Genomic DNA, 17,839 nt, shown 5'->3' with positions numbered 1-17,839 from the left:
TCGGGGGGTGAAATTCAACACTTCATTAAGGCGTAATGATGAGCTTCAAGGCCCACTGTGATCCAATTGTGGGCTCAGGCAGCAGCAGCGTTGTGGTGTTGGCAATAAATTTGCATTCGCACGCGCCCTCAGCAGGAAACGTGGCAGTGTTGAGGAAAATGTGCCACGGGGGGCTATTTTGTTGCAATTTTGTTTTTTTTTAATTGAGTGATTACAATGTTTCATGTTGGCCCATTTTTATCTCCCTGGGTCAATATTCCTCTACAGATTATAGTATTTGGAAACCATTTTTATGCTAAGATTTGTTTTTTTTTGTATACAGATTTCGATACCGATTTATGAAAATAAAAATATGATTTTTATTTTGTTCGTGCATCAGTCTTATACAAATCAAACTTCGGATAATAGAAACTTCTGATTAAATAGGCTTCGAATAATCAAGTCTGGAATGTAGTTTTTTTAAAGGTTTGCAAAAAAAAATCTAGTTTTTCAATTTTTTTAAATAGTGTTCATGATTGTCCATTACTAGAAATATTTTTTTCTAAAAGTTGAGAATTTTTCCAATATGATTGCCTTAGAGACATTGAAAATCGGACCTTTGGTTGCTGAAGTACAGCTAATAAAAGTAAAAGAAACAAGAAAATTGAAGTTTTTGAAGTCTCATTCAAACAGCCTTTTATTTTCTAGAACCAATAACTCAGAAACCAATGCACAGTGGTCCAGGTCGCAAAATTAAGTGGAAAATTGATTTTCCGAAAAATGGTTAAGTTTTGGAGCTTTGGTGTCTTCAGAAGAGTTGTTGAAAATGGAAAGGGGCAACTTTTGTTTTGGTTTAAAATAAGGGTGGTTCACGATTAGGGTGATTTTGGAAATCTAACTTTTCAGGAATACTTTTGGGAATTTTTTCGTCTTTTAAAAATTTGTTAGGCTTTCCAATTTAAGCAACTTTATCGAAGACACCAAAATTTTATCTCGTAATCTACGCCTTCTACGACCAAATTTATAGAAAGCATCTGAGCGAATCTTCAAAAATCAGTTTTTTGAATGTGGCAATTCAGGGTTAAGTTTTAGAGAAAAGTGATATTCCGGGCACTTTTAGAGCTCTAAAAAACAAACAATTTTATTTTTTGACAGGTCAATTTGGACTTAAGGTTCAAAAGTTACAGCCATTTTAAGGTAAAAAAGATGGAAATTTAAAACTAAAATATCTCACAAAATCGCAAGACAAATTTTAAGCACTAGGTTGCTCTTGAAAGAGAAGACCCAGCACTACAAACGCTGAAAAAATCTCAGGGGTGTTTTTCTTCAAACTTGAAATATCTTCATTTGAAAAAGTCTAATTTTCAAGGGAAAAGCATATGGGACCACCCTAACGAAATTCGAAAATTTTCCAAATATATGTTTTTTCCGTGTAATTTTGCCCGCTGAGTCTGAATCTGCCCTCAGAATTGAGCCAAAGTGTCGAAAAATGAATTTTTGGTCATATTTTGGGTTTCCATGTAAAATTATCATTCAAACCACCAGACACACCAAAGCTCCAAAATTTAACCATTTTTCGGAAAATCCATTTTCCACTTAATTTTGCGATCTAAAAAATAAAACATTTTCAACATCTGATATTTTCAAAATAAATATTTTTAAGAATTTTGGAACTGACTATCATTACAAAAGGGCGTTATATTGAATATTTCTCGCATACTTTTTCAAAAAGTCCTATGAACATAGGAAACCTATAGCGCATTTTTTGTTTTGACAAAGTAATCTAGATTTGTTTTTTTTTTGAAATAATAATCTCGATTCCAAAATTTGAAAATATGTTTTCCTTGGTGATAGGAAAGGCCCCAAAAATTTTTGAGCAAAATCAATAAATATTAAAAAAAAAAAACAAAAGGCACTAAATCTGCCGATTTCGAAGAGAATTGCTCATTTTAGAAGACATTCGTATTTTGTTAAAATAAAATAAAATTGCATTGTTGCACAAATTAATACAAAATTCACAACATATAATATCCAATATGTTATTAGATTATAATTAGTTTTTAAGACGATATTTTATTAAAAAAAATGTGAATACAATTATACGAAATTCGCGTTATTTCATATCCAACACGTTTTATGACAATTATGAAATTATGATAATTTCAAAAGAAAATTCTTGTAAAAATTTGTGAGTTTTACACTCGTATAAAGCAAAAATAAATCCAAAGCTTCGCATTAGTGTGAGATATAACAGTTTAATTTTTTTTTTAAATAATCAAATCTAAATAATATTCATATAATATGAATATTCAACATTAAAACTTCAAATGAAGAGATTTTTATTACAAAATTTCACGTCAATAACTATCATGTAAATTATGCTATTTGAGTATTTAACAACAACAATCTGAAAGGTTGACACAGTAAAAAATCTAATTTGGTGAAAATCCACAAAAAAAAAACAAAAATTAACATAAATTGCAATTCAATGAGATATGTATACTAAAGGATTATTTACTCCAATATTCGTAACTCTTTTTACAAAATAAAAAAAATGTATGATATATATTTTTTTTAAACAACTTAGGCCGATGCAAATATTTTTCAAAGTTTTTGTCCCTCGGCTCTGGCCAGGTCGAGGGTAGGGGGCAAAAAAAATATAAATATTGAAATAACAATGCAATCATTAATTTTCAAAAAATGTAAGATTTGACGAAAACAAAAAATTAAGCGAAAAAAAAAACATTTTGCGATAATAAACATCGACAATTTTCAAAAATTCAAAAGATTTTTAAATCAACCCAAACATGCTAAAAATGATTCTAAACGCAAGGGAATGCATTTTAAATTGATTCTAGCTGGTTGCACTTCAACTTCCATTGAAATATTGAAGTTTTCTGAAAAAAATATTTTTTTGCCCCATGATTTTTCGGACCAACTTTAAAGGGGGGGGGAGGGGGAGACAAAAACTTTAAATAAAATTTGTACCAGCCTTAAAGGAATGTTTTTAACCAACACCCGAAAATTTTATCGGTTTGTTTGTATAATTCCCCTTATAGAAAAACGCTTCAGCAAAAATCATAAATCCCTCTGTTCTTGATTTATTTTTGGAACTTGATTAAAGGATCAAAATCAGCTCAAATGCACGGGAAATTACACGCCACAGAACGCAAACAAAGTCATTGTATCGGAAATTAAACCCTTTGACGTCCAGTTATTTGAACCGCTTTTTATCGTCGGTTCTAGCAATTACATTAACCATCATTATGCTTCCAACCGTAAAAAATAACGCCTGTTTATTGCAGTCTCAACATAGCCACAGTTCACCTCTGATTCCATTAATTAAAAATTAAGATAGGCATAGCGCGTTTCCACCTGTAATGGACCGTTAATGATAAAGTTCCGCGAACACAAAAAAAAACACCTCTCGTGCGTTTATAAAAATAAAGCATTTCCGGGAAAAACTCACAGTGAATATCGATGACCGCATCGGTGGAGTGATTGCCGTGCTTGTTGAACGCCACGCAGGTGTAAACCCCGGCGTCGTCCCGTCCCAGCACGCTGTTTACCACGAGGGCACTGCCCTTCACTATCGTTTCGCCGTTCCGTGTCCAGTAGAAGGCAGGCTCGGGGTAGGCTCGCGATGAGCACACGATCCGGGGTGGAATTTTGCCCTCCTCGACGGAGATGGCCGCGTTGGAGAGGGACGTGTTTTCCGGGGGGTCTGTAAGAAGGGGGATGGGATAGAAGTTTTGCGTTAAATTAGTCATCGCAGGAAGCCATGAGGGGGGAACTCACATTCGACGCCAAAGTAAGTGGTGCTGCGAACTCCAGGGCCTGCTGAGTTGTTTGATGACACGCAGGAGTAGTTGGAGCTGTCACGGATGCGGTCCAGGATGCCATCCGGCCACGCGGACATGTTAAAGTGCTGAGAGGGGGGAACCATTTAAAAGTTAAACACTTCCTGTGGGTGATAATAGCTTAATGGCCACTTACCAGCACCGAGTATGCACTCTCAAAGTCTCCGGTGGCCGGTTCCGCCGCCAGGTACTGGCTCGTGATGTAGTACCGCTCGTCGCTGTCCTCGATGCCGACGCCGTCCTTGAACCACGAGATGGTACACGACGGAACGCACTCGACCCGGCACGCCAGCGAGATGTTCGACGTCGAGTACAGCGCTCCGGTGTACGGGTGCAGCTTCTGGACAAAGGCCGGCGGTGCGTGCACCTCCAGCCTTACTTCCGCGGCATTTCCCTCACCACCTTCGTTGTACGCGAAGCACGAAAACGTCGTCCTCGAGTCCAGCCCAACCGGATCGACGGTCCACGACGGAGTGACCACATCCATCACGGGTTTGCCACCGCGCAGCCACCGATACCTCGTCGCAATAGGATTTCCCCGATCTTCAATCGAACAGTTGAACGTCACACTCTTCCGCTTAATTGCCACATGCGGGTAGTGCACCATAGTAGCATTCCCCGGCTCGTAATAGATATCCAACGGGTTCTCCTCACTGGTGTCACCCCACCCGGCCACGTTGAAGCCCTCGCACGAGTAGTTCCCGATAAACTCGCGGCCCACGTTCTGCAACAGCATCTTGGTCGGGTCGACCTCACACAGATTCTCATCGCCGGTGCTGGCCTCGTCACACTCGGGCAGTTCCTTCAAGAACTCACCGTCCAGGAACCACCGCACCTTGGTCAGCACCAACGGATTGCCGTCCACGATGTTGCACAGCAGCGTAATGTTGGCCTGGTCATTCTCGACCACCGGTGTCTCCGGGTCCATGTTCAGGACCACAATTGGCTTGTCTATTTGTGGGTTGAGAGCGGGAGATTAGTTTACTGTGCTTTGAAAAGGACTAATTAATTAGCTGTAACACGTGTGTATGATGTTGTTTGATGAACATTTCAATGCTGATTATTAGAATACAGTCAAACCTCGCATAAGAGCGCCTCGCATATGCAACTTTGCATATACGAATCATTCCACCTGATTCGGTTTTGTCGCAAGAGTTGCATATGCGAGGTACAGGGCTTATGGGATTTTGGCTATATGGGAGACATGGCCTATATTTTTGTAAAAAATCATCTTAACTATACAAATTTATAGTGTTTTGGAATCGTTATGAAGTCAGCTATACAGCTACACCAAATTTACAAGGTTTACGATGTTCTAGGTCATCCGAAACTTCCTCAAGTTAAGGCCTATGTGTTCACCGCCGTACAAGTATGAGGTAGGCGATTGTGACTTTGGTTTTTGACCTCAGATCATATCCAGATAGCCTCAGGGAGGTTCAGGGACTAGTCTACCGATATGTGGAGATGTTCTAGGTCTTCTGTAGAGTCCCGGGAGTTGCGGCCAGTGGGTCTACCGCCGTAACAAGATAGAGGTCAGTGATTTTTGACCTCAGATCATATCCAGATAGCCTCAGGGAGGTTCAGGGACTAGTCTACCGATATGTGGTGATGTTCTAGGTCTTCTGTAGAGTCCCGGGAGTTACGGCTGGTGGATCTACCGCCGTAACAAGATAGAGGTCGGAGGTTTTTGACCTCAGATCATGTCCAGATAGACTCAGGGAGGTTCAGAGGCTAGTTTACCGATGTGTGGTGATGTTCTGGGTCTTGTGTAGAGTCCCGGGAGTTACGGCCGATGGGTCTACCGCCGTAACAAGATAGAGGTCAGTGGTTTTTGACCTTAGATCATATCCAGATAGCCTCAGGGAGGTTCAGGGACTAGTCTACCGATATGTGGTGATGTTCTGGGTCTTCTGAGGAGTCCCGGGAGTTACGACCGATGGGTCTACCGCCGTAACAAAATAGAGGTCAGTGATTTTTGACCTCAGATCATATCCAGATAGCCTCAGGGAGGTTCAGGGACTAGTCTACCGATATGTGGTGATGTTCTAGGTCTTCTGTAGAGTCCCGGGAGTTACGGCCGGTGGGTCTACCGCCGTAACAAGATAGAGGTCAGTGGTTTTTGACCTCAGATCATATCCAGATAGTCTCAGGGAGGTTCAGGGGCTAGTCTACCGATGTGTGGTGATGTTCTGGGTATTCTGTAGAGTCCCGGGAGTTAAGGCCGATGGGTCTACCGCCGTAACAAGATAGAGGTCAGTGGTTTTTGACCCCAGATCATATCTGGATAGCCTCAGGGAGGTTCAGAGGCTAGTTTACCGATGTGTGGTGATGTTCTGGGTCTTGTGTAGAGTCCCGGGAGTTACGACCGATGGGTCTACCGCCGAAACAAAATAGAGGTCAGTGATTTTTGACCTCAGATCATATCCGGATAGCCTCAGGGAGGTCCGGGAACTAGTCTACCGATATGTGGTGATGTTCTAGGTCTTCTGTAAAGTCCCGGGAGTTACGGCTGGTGGATCTACCGCCGTAACAAGATAGAGGTCGGAGGTTTTTGACCTCAGATCATGTCCAGATAGACTCAGGGAGGTTCAGAGGCTAGTTTACCGATGTGTGGTGATGTTCTGGGTCTTGTGTAGAGTCCCGGGAGTTACGGCCGATGGGTCTACCGCCGTAACAAGATAGAGGTCGGAGGTTTTTGACCTCAGATCATATCCAGATAGCCTCAGGGAGGTTCAGGGACTAGTCTACCGATATGTGGTGATGTTCTAGGTCTTCTGTAGAGTCCCGGGAGTTAAGGCCGATGGATCTACCGCCGTAACAAGATAGAGGTCAGTGGTTTTTGACCCCAGATCATATCCGGATAGCCTCAGGGAGGTCCGGGGACTAGTCTACCAATGTGGTGATGTTCTGGGTATTCTGTAGAGTCCCGGGAGTTACGATCGATGGGTCTACCGCCGTAACAAGATAGCGGTCGATGGTTTTTGACCTCAGATCATATCCAGATAGTCTCAGGGAGGTTCAGGGGCTAGTCTACCGATGTGTGGTGATGTTCTGGGTATTCTGTAGAGTCCCGGGAGTTAGGGCCGATGGATCTACCGCCGTCACAAGTGAGGTCGGAGGTTTTTGACCTCAGATCATATCCGGATAGCCTCAGGGAGGTTCGGGGACTAGTCTACCTGTAGAGTCCCGGGAGTAGGGTCCCCGGATCTCCCTGAGGCTATCCGGATATGATCCGAGGTCAAAATCACCGACCTCTATCTTGTTACGGTGGTAAACCCATCGGACGTATCTCCCGGGATCTTACAAAAGACCCAGAACATCACACCATATCGGTAAACTAGCCTCTGAACCTCCCTGAGTCTATCTGGACATGATCTGAGGTCAAAAACCTCCGACCTCTATCTTGTTACGGCGGTAGACCCATCGGCCGTAACTCCCGGGACTCTACACAAGACCCAGAACATCACCACACATCGGTAAACTAGCCTCTGAACCTCCCTGAGTCTATCTGGACATGATCTGAGGTCAAAAACCTCCGACCTCTATCTTGTTACGGCGGTAGATCCACCAGCCGTAACTCCCGGGACTCTACACAAGACCCAGAACATCACCACACATCGGTAGACTAGTTCCCGGACCTCCCTGAGGCTATCCGGATATGATCTGAGGTCAAAAACCACTGACCTCTATCTTGTTACGGCGGTAGACCCATCGGCCGTAACTCCCGGGACTCTACACAAGACCCAGAACATCACCACACATCGGTAAACTAGCCTCTGAACCTCCCTGAGTCTATCTGGATATGATCTGAGGTCAAAAACCACTGACCTCTATCTTGTTACGGCGGTAGATCCACCAGCCGTAACTCCCGGGACTCTACACAAGACCCAGAACATCACCACACATCGGTAGACTAGTTCCCGGACCTCCCTGAGGCTTTCCGGATATGATCTGAGGTCAAAAATCACTGACCTCTATCTTGTTACGGCGGTAGACCCACTGGCCGCAACTCCCGGGACTTTACAGAAGACCTAGAACATCACCACATATCGGTAGACTAGTTCCCGGACCTCCCTGAGGCTATCTGGATATGATCTGAGGTCAAAAATCAAAGTCACAATCGCCTACCTCATACTTGTACGGCGGTGAACACATAGGCCTTAACTTGAGGAAGTTTCGGATGACCTAGAACATCGTAAACCTTGTAAATTTGGTGTAGCTGTATAGCTGACTTCATAACGATTTCAAAACACTATAAATTTGTATAGTTAAGATGATTTTTTACAAAAATATAAGCCATGTCTCCCATATAGCCAAAATCCCATAAGCCCTGTACCTCGCATATGCGTGCTTCGCATAAGAAACCCCCATATGAGTTGCATATGCGAGGTTTAACTGTACACAATGAATCCAAGTATGCCATGCCCACAACATTGTTTCCATCATTGTTCTGCTTGTCAAGAGCGTTAAAAATTAAATAAATGCCAATTAAAAATTCTGGACGCAATTAAAGAGCAGAATTCAATCGTTAACTGCTTGATAAAATTAATCGAGTGCTGTCAATAAAATTCCAGTGCCAATTTCATCATGAGAACAAATTAACACTTTAATAGCATTATTGTCAGCAATAAATTGTGTTTAAATTCCAATTAAATCATTATTTTCAAAACGAGCAGAAAAGTGTTTTGATTTCTGTGTACAGCAATTCTTCACGAAAACAACATTAAAAAAAACAAAAGTGCTCGGATCGGGCTCAAAATTATTAGATAGAAATGACAAGACTCGTTTTTTTTTGGTCATTAGGGTGACCTACGCCGTGTTAAGGTGGTCAAAAAATTGCCTTTTTCGTAATTTTTCTCAAAAACCTGTTTCTTTTTAAAGCATAACTCCACGTAATTTCAAGCAATTTTAGTTGTCTTTGATGCAAATAAAAGGTACACTCATCTGGGGTGAATCGGGACACATGGGGCGAATAGGGACAGCAGTTATAACCATGTTGGAGTACAATATTTTGATTTTTCTGGTTGGTTTCGGTTAGAACAGACTTAGACCAACAAAATGTGTACAACCACTTCCATTAAGTGCACTGAACATACTTAAAAATAGGAAAAGTTCATTAACAGGATTCCTAGATATGATTTTTTGAAATTAAAATCTGGGATTTTCGACGTGCAAAAACGAGAAAATGACGAAATCGGCAAAAAATCCTATTTGTCCTCTAAAATAAAGGTTGCGTCTTTAAATTTTAAAGTAATCACAGTTTTCAAGAAAAAAAAGGCGGGGAATTATGAGTTTTTGAAAAATCTGGTTTTTGCGAAAATCGACAAAATGACACTAACACGACGTAGATCACCCTAATTGCCAAGCGAAAGAAAATACGGATTTAATTATTTCGGCCAGGGAACCCCCAGAAAAATTTTGAGCCCGATCCGAGCACTCTTTTTTTTATTTTTTTTGGAAATACATACGTTATTTTGTGGAAATTACATCCATATTACAACCACTTAAATTTTTAGTTATCTTTTTTTTCAAAAATACGTAGTTTTATGAAAAATTTGAACTTTGTCAAAAAAGTAAAAAAAGTAAATCTTTCCCAGTTCCTGAGGGGAACACCCTTGAAGAGTATCGGGGCCGGCATTTACAAAGCGGATTCAGTGGCAGTTTCATTCTCAACTTAATGTTAACATGTTAAGGTGAATGTTAACATTCCATAGGTCGCCTTCCTAAGGTGTCGTGATAAGGTCCAGTTTGTGACGATACACTACCTTTCCCTTTACTAAGCAATCGAATCCAGAAGAGAAACGATCACCAGTTGTGTTGGTCCGAGCCGGGATTTGAACCCCGATCTACCGCTTACTAGGCGGAAGCGTTACCACTAGGCTACGTGGCTCGGTCGTACTTTGTCAAAAAGCATGAAAAATTCCTGATCATTTGATACCCGCTTAAATTTTCAGTATATTCTCAAAAATACCTAGATCAGTGAAAATTTGTTGAATTAAATAAATATTACTTTCGAAAGATATTAAACATTGTGAGTACTGTCAAAAATTTGTATTATTAAATTGGAAAACAATCCCGAACATTTAATACCCATATTGCAATCACTTAAATTTTGAGTTTATTTCCAAAAATACATTGTTCTGTGAATTTGTTTGAGTATTTTCAGAAAAAAATAATTATAACTTTCGAAAGGTATTTAAGATAAGTTCAGTGCTTCTGGGGACGCGCAGTCCTATTTTTTCGCGATAATTTCGTCTCTTTTGTGTGGCTGTTTGTGTGCATGGGGTGATTGGTCAGTATAATTGAATAATGCCGTCATAAGTTCAGTGCTTCTGGGGACGCGCAGTCCTGTTTTTTCGCGATAATTTCGTCTCTTTTGTGTGGCTGTTTGTGTGCATGGGGTGATTGGTCAGTATAATTGAATAATGCCGTCATAAGTTCAGTGCTTCTGGGGACGCGCAGTCCTATTTTTTCGCGATAATTTCGTCTCTTTTGTGTGGCTGTTTGTGTGCATGGTGTGATTGGTCAGTATAATTGAATAATGCCGTCATAAGTTCAGTGCTTCTGGGGACGCGCAGTCTTGTTTTTTCGAGATAATTTTCGTCTCTTTTGTGTGGCTGTTTGTGTGCATGGGGTGATTGGTCAGTATAATTGAATAATGCCGTCATAAGTTCAGTGCTTCTGGGGACGCGCAGTCTTGTTTTTTCGCGATAATTTCGTCTCTTTTGTGTGGCTGTTTGTGTGCATGGTGTGATTGGTCAGTATAATTGAATAATGCCGTCATAAGTTCAGTGCTTCTGGGGACGCGCAGTCCTGTTTTTTCGCGATAATTTCGTCTCTTTTGTGTGGCTGTTTGTGTGCATGGGGTGATTGGTCAGTATAATTGAATAATGCCGTCATAAGTTCAGTGCTTCTGGGGACGCGCAGTCCTGTTTTTTTTCGCGATAATTTTCGTCTCTTTTGTGTGGCTGTTTGTGTGCATGGGGTGATTGGTCAGTATAATTGAATAATGCCGTCATAAGTTCAGTGCTTCTGGGGACGCGCAGTCCTGTTTTTTTTCGCGATAATTTTCGTGTCTTTTGTGTGGCTGTTTGTGTGCATGGGGTGATTGGTCAGTATAATTGAATAATGCCGTCATAAGTTCAGTGCTTCTGGGGACGCGCAGTCCTGTTTTTTTTCGCGATAATTTTCGTGTCTTGTGTGTGGCTGTTTGTGTGTTATGTTCCGTCAGTGCAAGCGGGTGGTTGTGTTTGTGTGCAAAGTGCCCTTTCTTCATCATCGCTGGTTGGAAGGCAATTTGACGGTTGAGCTCGTTAGTTTTATCGCGTAAAATAATATTTTGATTCATCAAGAACGTTGTGTGGTGTGCGAGTCTTTTTTTGTGTTGAAAAGACCTTCCCATAGCTCCGTAGCTCGGAGGGCTCGACGTCGGTTGTTTGTGTGTTAAGCCCTCTCCATAGCATCGTAGCTCGAGAGGCAACGATAATCAATACCTCATCTAGCTAACAGAAAGAAGATCGGAAGGCACTTGATGGTTGAGTTCGTCGCGTCGTTTCCGTAATAAATTTATGAATTAAATGGTTATATGATTAAAAATCAGACTACGCTATCATTGCAGCATTGCGTTTAACACCTCATTCTATAAATAAACATTATTTGGCTTTATCTTTCCACAGCCGGCTGTCTAAGATTAAACCATTTCATTTAAAATTTAACAACAGTTAAACGGGAAATGTCTCATCCGCAGCATCCGATTGTTTGCCTTGAGAATAATATATAAAACCTTTCAACAAACACTATGATTTTGGGTCGCATCATCATCTTCTATGATGAATCCTGACCAAACACCCTATCCTACTAACAAGTTTTCAGGTTCCTGGCGCTCGTGGGGTGTAAGCACAGAGTAAATCAGCTGCCCTAGTAGCAACCTGCGCTAACTAACATTCCCGTCCCTTAAAATCGAGGTCTACAAACTGACATGGCGGGCGCCGTTGGTGGCCAATGACTGTTACCTATTCGCAACTGATCTAGCTTTAGCAATCATGGTGTTTTATCTTTTCAGCGCATTCATACATGCTGTTGATAAGGGAAACACCACTAGATCGTTGAAGCCTATAATCAGTAGTGCTGAAAGGATATTACGGTTCTGTTCAGCAACGGAGGGGCAACCATGGGTGATCTCTCATGCTCATGCTCATGCTCATGCTCATTATAACTTTCGAAAGGTATTTAAAATTTTGATCATGTAAAATCCATCTTGCAATTGAAAAAAGTATATATTCGAAAATACTTTGTTTTGTTCAAATTTTGAGTATTTTCAGAAAAAGAATTCTAACTTTCTAAAGGTATAAAAAATTACATCATTTTATACTAATTTTCCCATTATTTTAAATTTTGAGTATGTTTTCAAAAATAATGTTAATATTTTGAAAATTTCAGAAAAAAGAATTTTTACTTCCGAAAGGTATTACAAAATCACCATTATTTGATATCCACTTTGAAAAAAAAACGAAATCGTCAGTTCTTTTTCAAAAAAGCGTGAGTAATTTAAAAAATGTTTATGCAAAATTTTCGTTGCAATCACTAAAATTTTGAGCTTTTTTTCAAACATCTGTAATTTTGTGAAAAATTTGAGCTTTTTACAAAATGTATGAATAATTCCCATTTGTTTGATATCATTGCATTTTAATCATTTATATTTTGAGTATATTTTCGAGAAAAAGTTGTTGTGATATAAACATTTTAAGTATGTCCCGAGAAAGAATTATTACTTTTGAAAGGATAAAAAAAATCAGATTATTTGATACCAATATTTCAATCACTCGAATTTGGAGTATATTTTTCGAAAATACGTTTATATGTGAAATTTTCAAATATTTTTTTCATAATCTTGGTTATAATTCCACCATAATGTTTAGAACTTTGGGACTTTGGACTTGGATTTGGATTTTTTGATAGTGTTATAGGCCGTGTCTCCCATATCTCGTTTCAATCAAGGCAGCTGAACGAATCATCATTTTTATGAGAATAAAGAAATTCATAGAAATTAACTCTTCAAATCTTCCAAACATCAAATCATTTTTCAAATCAAATCAAATTTTTAAATCTTTAAATCTTCAAGTCTTATAAAAATAAGTGTAAATCTCTATGAATTTCATGTTTATCATTTCTGGAAAAGCATTTCATCTGGAGAATAGAATTTTCTAGCGATTGAGTTTCTTGGGAATGACCAGGACCGAGTAATCAAAAACAATTTCCACGGAAATAGTCAAAAAATAACTTTATCAACCGTGAGTTATTTAAGTAAAAGTTTTCTTGAAACTCGTATGAAGATAAATTTAAGATAATTGTATATTATATTGTATGATTAAAACAAGGATCTGTTGGGAAGAATCAGTATTCTTTTCCTACAAAATAGGAGGAACGATGAGGATAAGAATGACTCATGTGACAAAATTATTTAATTAAAAATAAGCCGCTCAAAATATGTCGATAAGCTACAACCAACTTAACAGCTTAAAGAGTTTTAAGGTCCAGGATTTTTTGATTTATTAATTATTCAACAAGTCACCATTTGCAAGTGGCAGCAGAAATTTCAATTCTCACGTACGCTTACTACAAAATTCAAACCCAAACTCCTCCACTCCACAAAAGCTACCCTCCAACTTTCCACGGTTGGCTGATTGCATTCGCAGCAACCCATGAAAATTTCACTAAACACATTTAAAATGCAACGCTGGTGCAAAAGTTGGCAGTGAAAATATGCTCTCGCCTTCTGTGTTCCACAGCTGTTCAAGTGAACCCCACCATGTTTCGCAGCAAATTGTAACAAAACGACCCTCGAGGAGGAGGATTTCCCCCGAATTCAATCGCCAAGGACAACACAAATGCGTGCGGCAATTTATTTTGTTTCAGTTTCGAATTAATACCGCGCGCTCTGCGTCGTACTTTATCACACCTCCAGGGTCGTAAAAAGCGCGGTGGCGCGGTGGTGGGGCGGAAGCCCGGATTAACCTAACCAAAATCCCACCCATAAATGACGGGCGCGCGCGCTTTTCCCTGAATTGGCCGCCGATGGCACGCGGGCCAGGGCGTTATTATCGCGAGTTTTTCTTCCACACACAAACAACATCGTACACACGGCGCTGAAACAGAACAACAAAAGTTACGCAGAATGGTGAGAGTGAGTTAAACAATAAAATAAAAAAGGATTTGAAGAGCAATTCTCGGGGGTTTCGCATTTATTTAATAGCTGAAATTTTGTAATGATATTTGTTTTTTTACGGTATTTGCATATGACAGATTCGTGCACTAAAGTTTTTTTTAATATAAATACTAAATCAAGGTTAGTTTTTAAATCTCTAATCCACTATAAATCTTTACTTTCTTGAGATAATTTGATTTGCAGTCATGAAATAAATTTCAATGTATAGTTCATTATTAAAAAAAAAAATCAAATATATTGAAAAAAAAAGTAAGAGAGAGTATTTGTGTACAAGTATATATGTTTACAAAGCATAACATTTCTTTCAAAAGTTATTTTAGAGCAAATCTAGAGGTTTTTTTAAAGGTCCTATAAGTTATTATGTTTCATATCCAGAGTTTTTTTTTTAAAGCTCCAATAAACCATTGTGTTTCATATGTTTATAGGACCTAATCAAAAAAATCTAGAAATTTGCTTTTCCCTGGAAAAAGGCTAACCAGTTGCTAGCATTTTATTTACGATTTTCACGTATTCATTCAATTTTTCTATGCTGATATTTCATTGAAATAGAAAGCCGTATTGAAATTGTTAGACAAAACTGAGAATAAAAAAAATATTTCTGTAGTTTTCAATCTTTCTGAAATTTTTGGGTGTCCGAAAATGCCATTTATAGGGGAACCAACAATAATCCAAAAAATAATATAATTCATACATCTGTATCCTTCGTCTTCGTAAAACTTTTAGGTATGAATAAGGCTGGAAAACATATTTTGATAATTTTGGAATAAAGACTAATTTTTCAACTGGGCCACATATTAAAAATGACGCTTTCAAAATAGTTTTTCGGCGAACTTAGATAATAGGCTCCTATAGCCCTATGTTAATTTTTAAGTACAACTATGGTCCGGCTTTGTTAATTTTTCAAAACTGATTTAAAAATCCATTTTAAACAAATTGTGGTCGTACAAAAGGTCATCGCACTCAAAAAATAAGCTTTATTGTTGTGAACAATAATATCGGCAACTTAAGCTGAATTTTAGGACCCAATTTTATAAATGTATTAAAGTTGAAAATCGCATAATTTGTTGCCGAGATATCGATGATAAAAAAAAGTTACCTAAAAAAGTGGCTATAATTTGAAAACAGTGCACTTTAAAAAAAACATCACTAAAGTACATTTTGATTTAAAATTTGATTTCACATTAAAAATTACTCTTTTTTTACTTTTTAAAATCATTTTTTCAATGAAATCAGAACATCATAACTAATTCTGGAATTTTCTGAAAAGATGGCATTTTATGACTCTAAAAACATGTAAAAATATGTGTTTTTTAGAAAATAATGTCAATGTCAAAAGGCAATCAAATTTACGTGCTATATATTTTTTGTGTGAAGTCGTATTAACACAGTTCAAAAAAGCAAAATGTAGGTAATATTTTCATCTTTTCGAAATAATTATTTTTTAAATAAGCAAACATGAGCATTATTTAAAAACAATATTTTTTCTTTCAAAAATGTTACAAAAAGTGGCTGTTAGCTGAAAACGGTGCAGTTTACCAAAAAATCACTAAAGTACACTTTGATCCAAAATTTGGTTTTTAATAAAGAATAAAGAAATGGCCTTTTTCACTTTTTAAAATCAATTTAATTTTTTTTATATATCACAACTAATTTTGGAAATATCAGAAAAAAAAATGACATTTTATGTCCTCTAAAACATTGAAAAAATGTGTTTTATTCGAAACTAATTTGTGATAACAAAAAGCGATTTAAAAAATCAGGATAAAAAATCCATGAAATATTTTTATCGGTAGAGTCCACACCAAATCTATCAAAAAATCTTTCAAAACAATCAGATTTTTTGATTTTCCTTATAAGGGACCCAACAATTTTCAGCCAGATTAAAAATTAGATAAAAATCAGATGACTAAAATCTCAGAGAATTTCTCATATTCAATTAAATGATTGCGTATTGAACATCTTAAGGAAATATTTTTTTCAAGACTTGCTGAGAAGGCATATGGGTCATTCATACGAAAATAAGATAAGGTTTTTTTTTACTTTTAGGAAGTTTTTGGACACTCGAAATCAAGTAAATTTGCTCTAGAGCAGTTTGAATTTTTAAATCCAAGATGGCGACGGTCGCAGAATTCGAATTTGATGATAAAAGCAAGAAAATAAAAAAAAATATGTTTTTTCCTAATTTGATTATCCATACAAAACTTCATATAATCGAATTTAGAATAATCGAAACTTCGGAAATTCGAGGCTTCGGATAATCGTTTTTTTTTACTGAAAATTCTGGTGATTTTGAACTATACACACGAACATTTGCAATAAAAGAGCAGTGGCACAATTTCAATTCTTCGAGAATTATCAATCAAAAATAACTTTTAAAACGAAAACCATGTTTTTACGCAAGAAAGGATTGTACCTTAAAATTAATGAAATTTGTTTAAAACATCATAAACAATAAACAAATTTGAAGCGAATACACATATTTTTTATGGACGATTACCGAATTAATAACTGTTAATAAGCGAACCCCCAGAGAACCGCTCAATGAAGGATTAAAAGTGAAAAAATTTTCCCTGCCCCCGTTGTTATTGTTGCTGTGCTTTTTTTTACATACATAAAACATCGACATAAATCTCGTTATCGGACACGTCGGTCCCGATGGAGTTGGACAGCTCGCAGGTGTACGTCCCGATGTCGTTCCGGGTCGAGTTCTTGATCAGCAGGGCCGTCTGCTCGGGCGTGCCACCCTCGTAGCGGGCGGGCGCGTTCGCCAGCTTGATCTCCTGCCCGTTCCGGAACCACCGGACAATCTCGAGCGAGGCCGGATTCGCCTCGTACTCACAGAACACCAGAAAGTCCTGCGTCTCGTTGACCGTGATGTTGTCCGGCTTGACCGAAACCACCGGTGGATCTGCATTCGGGTCGGAACACACACACACACAGAAGGACATGAAGATTGAGCCGCCGGAAAGAAGACAAATGAGACAATGTTTTTTGGTGAAAAACCCTCGACGAAACGACGATTGATGAAACACAAACGAACATGAAATTTGGGTTAGTAGTTGAGGACTTTCAGGTCGTCCTGGCAGTGTGTGGACAGACGGTAATCCGGTGTGGACATAAATCATGTCATCGCGGGACGATTAAGTGCTGTTGATGCCGGTGTGTGTGTGTGATATGCTGGCTTTTTGCTGATCGCGTCGAGGAGGGATAAAGGGAGCTTTCAATTGGGTTGGACGGTTGGCGATATAAATTATTTTTTTTGCTTGGACACAGTCACAGTGGTTTTGGTTTTGGGGGGTGTGTGTGATTGGCTTCGTAGATTCAGTGATGGTGGTATCAGTTTCAGTCCCCCTCCCTGTCAATGCAATCTGGTTATTGTTTTAGATTTTGTGGTGTGTACGAGGCCATAAAACGAAATGGCCAACTAATGCTATTGTTCATCTCTATCTGATTGCACACATATCTGTGTGATGATGAAAAACAGGAGTCCGGCAGAGACATTTTTCAACTCTATAATTTATTACTCACTCATAAATTTTGGGTTTTTGGTTTACAGTTTGTCAATACGGAACAATCAATACAGTCAGTATAGTTCAAAACTATCAAGCAGTCTGGAGTCTCCATTAAAATAGTATTTAAAGTAGTAGTATTTAAATTTCTTAACAAGTTATTTAAGTTACTTGTTACGCCGTATTTATACTATTTTATTACAATATTGTTTTGATCACCGGAAGTTAATTATAATTATTTGCTTATATTGGCTATTAGCGGCGAG

The 17,839-nt window shown here is 38.5% G+C and overlaps 1 protein-coding gene across 3 annotated transcripts in view; it reads right to left on the bottom strand.

Moving 5' to 3' along the window:
- The window catches only part of LOC120423811 (hemicentin-1), a 161,446-nt gene that overhangs the window by 10,459 nt on the left and 133,148 nt on the right, over positions 1-17,839 (bottom strand). For all 3 annotated transcript variants that reach the window (XM_052708971.1, XM_052708972.1, XM_052708973.1), the window contains exons 9-12: positions 16,676-16,972; positions 3,976-4,790; positions 3,778-3,907; positions 3,449-3,703 (exon numbers count right to left, since the gene is read on the bottom strand). In XM_052708971.1, the coding sequence (XP_052564931.1) occupies positions 3,449-3,703; positions 3,778-3,907; positions 3,976-4,790; positions 16,676-16,972 (1,497 nt within the window). The remainder of the gene's footprint in view (positions 1-3,448; positions 3,704-3,777; positions 3,908-3,975; positions 4,791-16,675; positions 16,973-17,839) is intronic.

This window comes from Culex pipiens, chromosome 2, assembly GCF_016801865.2.
Source record: "Culex pipiens pallens isolate TS chromosome 2, TS_CPP_V2, whole genome shotgun sequence".
Lineage (NCBI taxonomy): Eukaryota > Metazoa > Arthropoda > Insecta > Diptera > Culicidae > Culex > Culex pipiens.
This window is presented reverse-complemented; position numbering and strand designations above follow the sequence as displayed.